The 13,993-nt window shown below is 37.9% G+C and overlaps 1 protein-coding gene across 1 annotated transcript in view; it reads right to left on the reverse strand.

Annotated features, from left to right (window-relative positions):
• The window catches only part of LOC150090808 (uncharacterized), a 791,939-nt gene that overhangs the window by 238,274 nt on the left and 539,672 nt on the right, over positions 1-13,993 (reverse strand). Inside the window, exon 32 of the mRNA XM_090372970.1 lies at positions 9,676-9,783. Within this exon, the coding sequence (XP_090229096.1) occupies positions 9,676-9,783 (108 nt within the window). The remainder of the gene's footprint in view (positions 1-9,675; positions 9,784-13,993) is intronic.

Raw genomic sequence — 13,993 nt, forward strand, 5'->3', positions numbered from 1 at the left:
CAAATGGCATCATGCAATCACCGAAGAAATACAATACTCCTGGTTCACCGTTTGAACATGCAGGACAAACTCATAATGCCTTGTAAGAAAAAATATGATAAGCAAGAGCTTTACATTTCATCAAGATTGTCTTGCTTTTGGGCTTGAAGAAGATGGAGTCTTCCATTGAGAGGACCAAGCTTTCATTTCTGGGTCACAGCCATACACCCATAATTTGTCATCAATAATGAAAGATAAAGTGTGAGCCATCAGGAGTATGTTAATGAAGATCCCAAAATTTGAGAACTGGCTGCTCTCTGCAATTGACAGTGAGAATGCAAGAGAAGGCACGAACTTGGCTGAAACACGATGCCTTCCAAAATCTTGTGTTGAAATTGAATGACGTGCCCAATATGAAATATTGCTTTCACTAGCAACTTCACAGATCATAAACTTCACAAACATCAATCACTCCTGATAAAATCATGAATAAGAGCAACTGAATCATTGGTTTCTGAAGTGGAAGAGGATGGTCAGAATAGAGATCATCTTTATGGACAAGAGGTCCTCTTTAAATTTTGCAAACCATTGACAAGTTTTAAATGACATGTAGCATCTGTTTCCTAATTTGAAACAAAAATTGATGCACTTCATCATTCACTAAAATCACTCATTTTAAAATGTGATGAAACACACAAAACACTTTCTATGCAGTGTGTGTGTGTGTGTGTGTGTGTGTGTGTGTGTGTGTGCTAATTTAGATTGAATAACGACAAATGAGTGATTCATGCATTATGTCTAGATGAGGCATTAAACATGTTGCAACAAGTCAAAACTCATTATTGCTCCTCTATTTTAAGATACAAAATCAGTCCCTAAACTTTTTAATCACACCTCACATATGATAAAAAGATACTGGAATACAAAAACATTCCAAACAACTCCAGAGCCATATCAACAAATTCAGATGAGTTCTGGAGTAGAAAACATGTTGTTTATGGTTCTATCTTTTATTTGTAAAAATCAACCATGGTCATCCTTCCTGGACGGATCTTGTCTTCTTTGATGACAATGTTCCATTATACTTATGCATATCCTGGTAGAACTTTCACCTTATTCATCAATAACATCATCTAAGTTATCAGAGAAAAAAATTAAGATGCAAATGTAGAGTGTAGTTTGAGAAGAAATATCTGGTAACCCAAAGTTTTTAATTATGAAAGAGTTCTTCCACTGGTCTGTGACAAATTCTGAATGACACACTCAATAGCCATTCTATGCCAAATGTTAGGTACTCAACTATTTCCCCCCCCCTCCATGCAGTGCAGATGCTCTAGCTTAATAATATTTAAATGATGATTATTTTCTTACTAAAGACTATATTAAAATAATAATATAATCATTTTGTTATAACAAAATGCTTTAGTATGAGTCTGCCATTAAAGTGACGTATGAATAATCTTATTCATATGTCACTTTAATGATACTTATCCTCTGTTAGTTGTCATATTATGTCTGTACAAGCGTGTGTGTTTCATGGGCCATTATGAATGTTGTGCAGGATAAAAAATAACCAGAATAACTCAAGGGGAGGAAACCATACTCTTCTACTTGAGAAAGGCTAACTATAGCCATTACTGAAGAGAACTTTTTAGGAATTCTTCCAGCCTCTAATTGGATTCAAACCCATACCTCTTCAAACAAGTGACAAGCACAATAGTGAACTTTGCAGTATGATAATCTCCCCACTGCTGATGCACCTCGTTGGTACCACCTTATCCTGCACTATGTTCATCTAGATCTAGAGAGCATTTCATAAACTCAGCATCAGAGGAGGTTAGAGACATTCATGTCTTTTTTTATTGCCCAATGAAAAAAAAAAAAAAAAAAAAGATGTACAATGTGCTTGTGATGGCTCTAAGTAAGGAAGAATCTATTCAGATATTTTGCTTGCTAGTGAATGGAGTCAGGGGAGAAATACAGAAAATGGCAAAATTCAGCAGACCACATCCCAAACTGATAGTCAAATTAAAAAAAAAAACATGTTCCATATTGGATAAGGAATGCAGTGGATTTTCAAGATGTTGCACCAATAAAGAAACATCCATCTGTGTCCTAATCCAGTTTGCCATCAGCTTAAGAAGGTCTCTTTGTTGGATGTCTGCTGACTGCTGCAATGGAAAGTAGCATACACTGCATTCTGAAAGTCAAAAAGTGGCACACATGTAAGCTACAGTTGTTTTAGAAACTTGACAAAAATTGCCTGGACCAACAACTTCAATTTTGTGCATGGGTTGTGAAGCAGTTTTAGCAACATCCTAATTGTTTGCCATTGTTTTCACTAAATTGTCAAAAATTACCAAAAATGTCCAAAACATGACAAAAACACCAAAAATGTCAATTTTTTATTTCTCTCTCTCTTAATACAGAAATTCTTGTACTATCAGATAGCATTTTCATTCTTACAATCACAAGGACTGCTTTTTGTTCCAACTTGTTGTTTTGACAGATAAAAATCCATATTAGTTGATTAAGCTTAATTTGTTCAATTAGGTGTGATTCTTTGTTACTTGTGAATTGTAACTTGGATCTTCCACTGGGACTCATTCCTCTTCATTGCGAATAAGAAATTCTTCCCAATCAGTGCCAACATAGGAGCAAGAAATACTTTCATAGCAGAATATTCAAATGTTTTATTTTTTTTTTTGTTTCCCTTAAAAAAATGTGAAATTTCTGTAAGATAGACATAGCAATCTTCATTATGGCTGGTTGGTTCACCATAACACAAAGACAATGAATGGCATGCTGCTCTTCTTTCTTTTCATCCATTTTCAATGAAGATTACAGAGCACAATATGCAGCATACTGTTAAAGTGTTAAAAAATGCTATCATTTTTTATCCCTTTCACCTGCTTTTAAGAAGCATTTATTCCTTATAGTGCCTTATACTTTTTTTTTTTTTTTTTATGTGAACCCCAAACACGAGAGGTATTAGAACCTATAGTATTTAGTACCGTGATTGGGTTGGAGGTTGAGAAGACGAAAGAAGATATTTGTTGACATTGGACTTGAACTTTTGTAGATTGTAATTTTCAGGAAATACGTATGAAGGAAGGTTGTTCCAGAAAACGGCAGTTAAATGAATAAATGAGGAAGACGAAAAGTTGGTTCTGTGGGTTTGAAGTTGGACAGCAAATGGATGTTGGCTGGTGGTGGCACGTGTTCGGACTGTTTTGAAAGAGAGAACAGGAATTATAGAAGCCAATTCAGAAGAACAGTGCCCATGGAAGTATCTGTACAAAAGGCATGCAGCAGAAATAGTATGTCTATGAGAAAGCGAGTGGAGAGACTGTTAGAGATGAATCATTAATTAACCTAACTGCCCTCTTCTGAATGGAATCAAGAAGCATGAGAGAGGTTTTGGGGTCACCACCCCAGATGTGGGAACAATATCCATGGCAGGGCGGATTTGCGATTTATACAGAGTGAACAGCTGTTTGGAAGAAAAGTAATGCCAAGAGCGAAAGAGAAAACCAAGTTTTTTAGATGTAGAGGAAGCAATATTTGTAATGTGCTTGTGCCAAGAGAGATTAGAAGTCAGGGTAATCTCCAAAAGAGATATCTCATTTTGCCTAGAAATCGGAGTGTCCCCAAAGATAAGCATAGGAGCAGAAGAATCCTTTTTATAAGATATAAGACAAGACTGAGTTTTAGAAGGGTTGAAATCAATTAAGTTGTCTTTGCCCTACTGGAGAATTACCTGAAGATCGACATTTAAGGAATTGGTAGCAGATTTTCGAGAAGTTGAAGCTGATCGAGCAGGACAAGGTTTCTCAAAATGGAAAGTGGAATGCAATGTGCTATCATCGGCAAAACTATGGATAGGATTTCCAGTCAATGGAAGAAGGTCATTAATATACAAGAGGAAAAGATTGGCAGAAAGAACTGAACCTTGGGGGACACCGGCATTAGTGGAGAAGTTAGAAGACAGAGAGCCATCTATCATCACCCTCAGTGAGCGATCAGAGAGAAAACTGGATAACCAATTACTAAAAACAGTTGGCAAACCATAAGATGGAAGCTTGTTTAGAAGACCTTTATGCCAAACACGATCAAAAGCCTTTGAGAGTCAAGAGCAACTACTTGTGCTTCACCGAACCTTTCCATTGAATTAGTCCATAAATGGGTAACATAAGCCAGAATATCACGAGTGGATCGACAATAACGGAATCCATACTGGCGATCGTTGATCAGACGGAAGGTTTCTAGGTAGTTTAAGAGTTGGCAGTTAATTGATTTCTCCATTACTTTAGAAAGAGTAGAAGTAATTGCAATGGGATGATAATTGGATGGGAGCGATTTGTCACCCTTTTTAGGAACTGGCTGGATATGAGCAAATTTCCAAGCAGAAGGAAAAACACCTTTGGAATAAGAAAGTGAAAAAAGGCGGCAAAGAATAGAAGTAAGTTCAAGAGCACAGGTTTTGAGAACAAGTGGAGAAATACCATCAGGACCTGGAGCTTTTTAGCATCAAGATTCATCAAAATCCTTCTGATATCCTTTTGACGGAAGACCACAGGAGGCATTGAATGGAGTGTTTTGGGAATGGTTTGAGGTGTTTTACCAAGATCATTAATACATGAGCTGGAAGAAAAATGCAAAATGGCTGAAGTAACAACAGAACCATCTGGTTTGGACAGAGGTGGGAGCAGAGATGGGCAAAAGTTGCAGCCATTAGCTTTGGCAAGAGATCAGAATGCTCGGCTACCATTAGGGCAAGAAGCAAGTTTTCTACTCTTAGCCTGTTCAAACTCTAGTTTGGACTGATTAATAACTGCTTTACAATTGTTGCGAGCTTTGGTGTAGGCAGAAAATGAAACTGAAGAATTAGAAACAAGCCAATTACGATATGCAACATTCTTCTCTTGAACAGCCTTAGCACATTTATTGGAAAACCAAGGTTTAGATAAAGGACGAGATTTTAAAGTGGAGTGTGGGATAAAGGATTCCATTCCTGCAAAATTAATTTCACTGACACGATCTGAGCAAACGTTGACATCAGAAGTTTTGAAACAGTAATCCAACCAAGAAAAAGAAAAGAAGTCTCGCAGGTCATCCCATTTTGCATTCTTGTAATGCCAAACAACACGAGGTTGGGAATAGCCATGAGATAAAGGTTCCATTGGAGAAGAGACAATCACCAAGTTGTGATCTGAAGTGCCTAAAGGACCTCTCACTTCGACCATGTACATAGAAGGTTGTTTGTGAGAAAAAGATCAAGCGTATTGGCTGTATGATTAGGATTGTCCGGTATTCTTGTAGGTAAATGAACAATCTGTGTTAGGTCATTAGTAATTCCATAAGCCTCAGCATCTCAACCTGCTGGGTCGGTGTGACTAGAAAATGGAAGCCAGCTGGAGTTGTGAACATTAAAATCACCAAGGAAAATTACCTCACTGTTAGGAAAGTTGGACTGGAGAAAATCAAGTTGCAAAGAGAGGAAGTCAAAGAGCTCCAAGTGATTAGTGGAGTTGGGAGAACGGTAGAGACAACAGATGAATTTGACACAATGAGGTAGAGAGATTTTAAGCCAGAGAAGATCAAAGAGAGGAGATTCCAAATTGCCAAGTTTCTGACAGTGAATATCAGGATGGACATATGCACAAGTACCACCTTTGAGGCGAAAGGAATCATACAATGAATAATTTGGGCATCTGAGATGAGCAGTAGTTGTCAACCGATAACTGAGATTTTGTCAGAAAAAGTACATGGGGTTTGACAGACTGCAAGTGGAAATGGACATCATTAAGATTAGAATTGAGACCACGTATATTTGTGAAATGAATTAGGAAGTGCTTGGGAGGTTTAGATCTTTTCGCAGATAAGTTTGCTCTATTAGTTTGACAATTCATGGTGTATTCAATAGTAAGAAAAAGTGGATGGGACATGCTGTATGAAGTAATGAAATTTTTGGATATGGCATACACGTGGTAAGAATATACCCAGATCCTTGACATAACGTGGCCTCGACAATGCTCCCCGCATACACACTACTCGGACTCCCTCCAGTCACTATCTGGCAGAGTAGAGGTAACAAGATTATACACTAGCTGATCTGGAAGCCTCCTAGAGAGTTACCAATAGGTTCGGTCCGGTGTACTAACCAGCCTGCAAACACCGTTTTAGAGCTGTACCCTCGAAATGTAAGGAATATTGGATCTCACCACGATGTTCATCATAACCTCAAAAGTCGTCAATCATACTGCATGATGGAAGAGATGGAGAAGGGTTGACCGGAACTTAGCTCTAGAGACTAAACATGGGTTCCACCACTTCAAGCCTCCAATAAGCAAAGTGGTGGTATTTTACTGGTTGATGAGAGTCATCTACCACCTAGTACTGCCTGTTAACACAGAGGGGCGGCGTTCCTCCATGTGGTTAACACAGAGCGGCGGCGTTCCTCCACGCCTCGACCCCTGCTTACGTTGGTTCACACCTGGGTGGTCACCCACCATGTACTTGTGCATGGAGGTTATACCTAGGATTACTAACAGTCCCACCATCGTGAAGGTGCAAGCAGAGGATTTGGCTGTCACAGACCGTCCGGACTTCGCCGAAATTGTGTCCACTTGACTTGAGTGTCACCCGAATATCAGTTCCATTAGTGTTTTAGACTCCCAGGTAGCAAGTACAGCTTGTCTGGCATATCTGAGAGAATGTCTGCGACAACCTCAAGGACCAAACGGTATAGACCGTTTTCCATGGCCTATACAACTAATCTGACAGAATGAATTCCGTTTAACTTTCGATTCTGCAGCTGCACCAGCACCACCCAGGGATTGTTGTTGATAAAACGATACACCGTCGTTTAGTGCTCAGAGCAATTAGATGACATCAGTCACCCCTTTCCCCGATGGCAACGGGCAGTCCACGTATGCTTAATTGCCTCAGAAACGAAAAGAGCAGATTGCGACTTTTGACAGAAGAGGGTGAGAAGCCAGAACGTGAGACATAATTTCTTATGCAATCGAATCTAATAAACACAATGACTGTCATTCCAAAATTCCGTTCGTATAAGTGTATTGATTTATGTTCGATGATCGTGATTGCAAAACAAAAGAAACTGCTCTACACAAACAGGAGATTTCCTTTATCTATTTAATATATCATTTGTAGTAGTGTCAAATCCCAAAGTTGACAGTCCTCAAGTGTAATTCTTTGCCCCACATTATTGACCCGTGAGATCAGAAGATGTCATGGGTAATTCAGTTAGGGGATGCAGAGGTATTTATATGAAAAGGGGAAAGAAAACGAGGGCCTTTTGCCAGTCTTAACGTAGATTTCAGAGTTTTCAGGTCGTAAGAGAGTGACAGTGAGATCGGAGAAACTTAGAGAGCAGTTGAAGATTTCCAAGAGGTTTTTCCAGTATTTTGTAGAGTTTTTCAAGGAGTGCCGAGAAAGAAATATATTCTGCCGTTAAGTGATTAGCCTTTTCTAAAACAACACAAACCCAACCATTCAAAGTTAATCATACTTTGCCCTTGCCTTTAATTAATTCACACACACTGACCTCTCTTCTCATAAAAATCATTCTGACAATTGTATATCTACTTTTCATAATTAGAATCTAACAGTTAATGCGACTTGTCAAGTTAGTTGTTATAATACTCATTGTAATTGTTAAGTTGACATATTCTAATAGTAGAACAATTGTATGGCATGACTGACATCAGTGATTGTGAATTTTTGTAAGAGAAATAGTGGAAAAGCCACATGAAGAACATCCCAAAATTGTAACACTACTAATAGAAAGATAACGCCTGCTATTCAGTTAATTTACCAAGCAACCACATACCAATTAATCTAAAGATTTGACTAGTTCAATTGTATTCATGTGTATGACTTATATGTTTAATAAAACTTGTTTTGTTGATCATTTTGCCTTGTGACAATTCTCTGTTACACATAATTCACATAATTTACTTAGTAGATTTTGAGTTGGAGTTAAGCGGGGCTCAAAGGTCAACTTAAGGAGAACCTTTGAGTTTAATCACAACACAATCTTGATGCTGCGAGCTTACTCTTATTTAAATCTGAGTGGGTTTGAGGGGACAAGGTTTTGTCCTAATCCAAACTACTGGACTATCATATGAAACCCAGATCTTCTGGAAACACATATTAGCATGCAGCCTTGTTGGAAGCCGAATGATTCACAGAGAACATTATTTAGGCAAGCACACACGCTAAAACAGAAAAACCTGTGGAACAATACATAAGTCTGAATTTCTCTCTTTATTCCTCAAGTAGCATTCAAAGTAGACAAAATTAGCATGTTTAAAGGTTTTTGTTATAAGCTGAGGTAATTTTGGTGCAAATTGTCTACATACATAATAAAAGTTGTGCAGAGAATTCACTGTGTGAATTTAGTGACTGTGTCAATTCACAGTCATTAAACCACTTTATACAAAGTAAATAAAACACACAACCACTTTCAAAATGTGCACAGATGACAAGTGATGCCTTAAATGCATGAACCTGTTATAACAGTCTCTTATAACAGATGACTCCTAATTATGAGTCCAAATTAATTAATATAAGCAGTTAGTTTCCTTTTATTTACCAAAACCTTGTTGATTAGTGTTATCAGAGATCAGAGAGTTATCTTGCTTGCAATACTAACAGACAATCCTATGACAGTTTTTAATCTTGCTTGTAAATAGCAGCAAACAATCCTATGATTTGCTTACAAAATTCAACATGCCACAAATAATTAGAACAGCACAAAAAAACTCTGGAAGAGTGCTACAAGAATGTCTCAATTACAGAGCAATATTCTTGTACTGTGCATTGACTGTTCACTCCAAACTGGTTTAAATGCTGGAGGGGCTTTTATGGCTCTGAGATGTAACCTTCCTCATGTAGCCAGTAAAAGTTGTTGTTTAATCAGGGCTACAGCAAGATATAAAAGGAATTTTAAGTTTTGAGGATGGGGGGGGGGTTAAAGTGATACATGAAATTAGGAATGCAATAAAGAAGCTAATGCTTTCCATGTTTTATTTGGCCAATTCAAAAGTACATATAATTTGAACATCCAAAAACATAGGTTGTACATACTGTAGACAATTTAGTAAAATAATAGAGGTGAAAATAAAAATGACAGAAGTTCACTGTTTTTTTTCCCCATACATTTAATTTTTATGTAATACACTTTTCTTACATATATCATACTTCCAGTAAATTAAAAGATACTTGGAACAATTCAGTTATCTTTTCATAAATAGTAAGGTTTTTAAACTAAGTGATCTTTCATAAAATGTTTAATTATAATTTGGGCAGATTACAATATCAGTGTTATCCATGTCCCTCCCAAAATTCACATTATTTTGAGGTTGCACTGTACATATAAAATGGTAAAAACAGTATATAACATTAACATGTTATCCAAATATGTAAATTGTACAGTAAAGTGAAATTACTTGATAATAAATATAGAAAATTCAAATAATAAATTCAAATTCAAATAATAAATCTCACACAGAACTGAACAGAATAGTAAATTTTAAAAAAAGGAAAGGAATTTTAAAAAAAAGAAAAGAAATTCATTTATTTCTTTTGCCGGAAAACCTCTAATTTGCATATTTCACATATTTGCAGTTACAATTATATTTGGAATGATAAAAGTATATTCCAACTTACAACAGGTCCTGGAAATCCTTGTTGTCCTGGAGGGCCAGGTGATCCTCTATCTCCTTGTATTCCTGATGATCCTAGTTGACCTTCAGGACCAACTGGACCTGGCTCACCCTATAAATGAAAGAAACACAAAATTAAAAGCACATTATAGTAATTTTTATTTGTTTTCATTTCCATTTCTCTGTTGTTGGGCTATATTTAAATAATAATTGAATAACATTTTTAATAAGTATTGCAGCCATCTTTGTTTTTATCATTACTTCCATTGATTATACTACTGTGTTCCACTCTTCTGTTTGCCATAACAGATCAAAATTAACTCAGATCAAATATGTCATGAATTAAATTTTTTTTATCACTTTCTTTTAACTAGTGAAATAAAGAATGGCATTTTCAAATTGAGAAAACGTACTACTTTATTAAAAGGTGAATGAAGCACTTTTAACCTATGTGGGATCTAAATATCCATTTATTTCCAGTTGGATATTACACAGAGACGGAAATCAGATGCTCGTATATTTATACCACTTCATCAGTGTCTGTTGTAATTGTTACTATATTTACAACTGGAAATAAAGAGACATTCAGATCTCACATACATTAAAAGTGCTCCATTCCTCCTTTACAAATAACATTGTTGTGAAGGAGGAATGGAAACATGACTTAAAAACATTTTAAATAGTACAATAAAGTCTGCCAACAGAAAGAGAATAATAAGAAAAGAAGGAAATGCCAAAAAAAGGGTTTCCAAAAATGAAAACCTAGAATGAATGGAAGAAATTTTTTTGAAGTGAAACTCCAGAATGCCAGTGAGAGGATACGTCTCTTTGACTGGGTAAAGCATCATGTTACATACCAAAATGAAAATTTTATAGAGAGTAAAATTGATAAAATGAAGGTCATCTAATGAAGAGCAAATGAAAATACCAGAGAAAGAAGGAATTTGGCTGTTGATGCGCATCTTTTTAAGGGAATCTATAAGACATTTCAGGAGGTAAAGAACTCATACAGTGTTTTCAGCAGCAGCTGAAAATTTCTCTTCCTCCAGTGGCTAAAATTCCACTTTTAATATATTTACATCACCTATGCACAGTGCTGGATTAATCAATAAGCAAAATAAGCAAATGCTTAGGGCACCAAGGGAAATGGGACATCACAGTTTTTTCCCTAGCTATCGTGCCAACTTTAACTCTTTCACTGCCACACGCTACTTTAGTTGATTTTTTGCAATTGTTCTTATCTGCTATGCTCAACTTTTCTCTGCATTGTTAAAAAAAAGTTTTCTTCCAAAAAAAAATCACTCTTCTCGTGATACTGAAGATTAAACAAAATCCACACTCAATTAGTGTATTTATTACAAATTTAAAATAGTAGCTTTTGTGAGTTTCATGTGTATTTTTTAACATTTATTCTTCTGTAATTTTCAGACCCAAGATGAAATGTGTTCAATTAAGTGGTGCAAAAAAGAGGAAACTGGCTAAAAAGAATCAATAAAAGGCTCTGGATTTAGTGGGCAAGACTGGAAAGCTGACTAATTTCTTCACAAAAGTTACACAACCTGATCTTCCAAATCAAAACAGATCTCCATCATCAAAAGCTACTTGTACTGTGACAAGATTGAAGATGAACAAAGCTCCACGCCTATCAGTACTGCTTCAGTCAACTTCAAGATCAGAAAATCATGATGTTGTAGTGTCACAGGCTGGCTCAACTGGCACAAGTCTCACTACTGATCACATTTTGCCCGTAAATTCTCTTGATTTGTCTAGTGAAAATGTTGAGGCAAGTTGCTCTACAACACTGTCTGAAGTTGAAAAGATTGCTGAAAATGAAAATCTACTGGACCAAGGTGAAATGATTCAGTCTGCAAAAGATGAAGTAAATAAAGCAAAAGATCCAGGGGTGTCACAAGATTTTTCTGCTGATGATGTGGTTTATTGGATTGCTTGCAGACCCAGTGACAATCAACACCACAATGGGCCACACAACAAATCTTGTTGAACTTTCCCCCTCAACGTGGTCATCCTGTACATGGTGGCTGGAGGCTGCTGGGCCTCCAGATTAGCATCACTGGGATACAACGCCCACAGCCTAGGTTCTATCATCAACGGAATCCAGTGATTTTTCCCAAGCGCTGCAAAATGTGGAAATTCGGAAAGGGGGGTCCTGATGGTTGAGGGGGCCCAGCTTCAATACACCACTTTGGCCCCTGCTTCGACAAGGCGAGTGGTCCTGGAAGGCCAGGCTAGGATCAATTGACTAGTAGGTTCGCCTGCGAGGGTCAACAATGCTAATGCTATGCCTCTACCCTCATGGTCTGAGGGACAGGATTCAAGCTGGCAGCGGTGCAGGTATGGTCTCTGGATAGTCCTGGCATCCCACTTCCAAGCACATTTATTTCTTGCCAAGTAGTGGCCGTCCCTTTGGGCTCCAGTGGTCGGTGGGGAGCCCGAGCACTGAAAAAATGAAAAACTCCATGAATCCTGATAAACTAATTTCTTCTGGGGCCCCCAACCCAGTCCCTAACTGAAAATTTTACTGTAGACCAAAAGAACTGCAAAAAGAGGTTATATCAGGGCCCAACACCTCGATTCCTGATAATTCACTCAACTAGTGAGAAGCCTATAGGGAAAATAAGTCACCCTTCTTTATCAAGAAGGGTTTGGAGGAGTTGGCAGGTTCTCTTAAGTCTGTAAAACAGCTTCGTTCGGATGACATAATTGTAGAAACCAGAAGTGATATACACTCATAACAGCTCCTCCATGCTACATCTATCAGGGGTTGCCCATCACTGTCACCCCCAACAAGACACTTAACTCATCCCGCAGTGTCATCGCAGAATGGGATCTGATGAATGTGACTGAAGAGGAAATATGTTCTGAGTTAAAACCCCCAAGGAGTGACAGCTGTTAAACATATATGCGTAGGGATGGGAAACTTGTTCCCACCAGAAATATCATTTTGACATTTAATTCACCAATGTTTCCTCATGAGATCAAAGCTGGCTATATTAACTGTCCAGTGTGTCCAAGTCCCAAATCCTTTATGGTGCTTCAAGTGCCAGAAATATGAACACTCACAGACGGTTTGTCATGGAACCCTTAGATGCGCTTGGCGTGGTGCAAAGGACCACGAAACAACATCACGTTCTGCTGCAAAACCAGCCTGCAATTAAGTGGTTTTTTTGTTAACAACCATCTGTTCTATTTATTTGCCACCTGGGACTGACATCTCCCAGAAACACCTTGATGATCTTGTAATGTCTCCCCCCTTTCTTACTTCTTGAGGATTTTAATGGGCATAACACCCTATGGGTTAGTGTTAATATTAATGGAAGGGGACAAGTCATGGAGCATATGCTCAATGACAATGACCTTTCCCTTCTAAATGTGATAACTAACACCTTCTTCCACATGCCTACCCATATGTTTTCTGCCATTGATCTCTCTATCTGCTCCCATTCTCTACTCTCTTCACTCACTTGGGAAGTGGAGGAGAACCCATACAGAAGTGATCACTTCCCTGTGATAACCTCCTTACATAGTGGGAGACCATGTCTTCCTTATAGGTTACCGCAGTGGAAGACTGATCAGGCTGATTGGAATGCCTTCCAACATCTGGCAGAGTTTGACATCACTACAGTCAGTTGGGAGCCTAACAATGATGCAGTCGAAAAAAAAAAAAAAAAACACCCTTCCCATTTAGCCTATCCATTCACTCCAAATTTTTGTCTAGTTCTGCCTTGAATTTATTTAAGCTATCAACTTCTACAATGACAGATGGAAGTTTGTTCCAGCAATCGACCACCCACTGGCTAAAGGCAAATTTCTGCACATCTATCCCACAACTATCTTTCCTCAATTTGAATTTATATCTCATCAGGTGATTAATCTGGGCAAGAGGAAGAATCCTATCAGCATTGAGCTTCCTCAAACCATTCAAGGCCTTATACACCTCAATCAGATCATGAGATTTGCCACCCTTATTGGCTGGATATGAGCAGGTACCTAGTCTCCAGAAACTGTAATTTGCTAAACTTAAGCCTTTCTTCACAAGGGCAACCCTTTGTTCCACTCACTAATCTTGTTGCCCTTCTCTGTACTCATTCCAGCAGTTCTACATCCTTCCTAAAACGAGGCCCCCAGACCTGTATACAGTACTCAAGGTGTGGCCCGACTATTGCCTTATAAAAGGGGATAATCACCTCCTTATCCCTGCTAGAAAAATTCCTGTATATCATTGACAAGACACCATGAGCTACTCTTGCAGACTGTCTGCACTGCTCAGAAAACTTCATATCTGACTGCACAATTATCCCCAG

Source organism: Mastigoproctus giganteus, chromosome 1 (assembly GCF_048544385.1).
Source record: "Mastigoproctus giganteus isolate SK-2022 chromosome 1, ASM4854438v1, whole genome shotgun sequence".
Taxonomy (NCBI): domain Eukaryota; kingdom Metazoa; phylum Arthropoda; class Arachnida; order Uropygi; family Thelyphonidae; genus Mastigoproctus; species Mastigoproctus giganteus.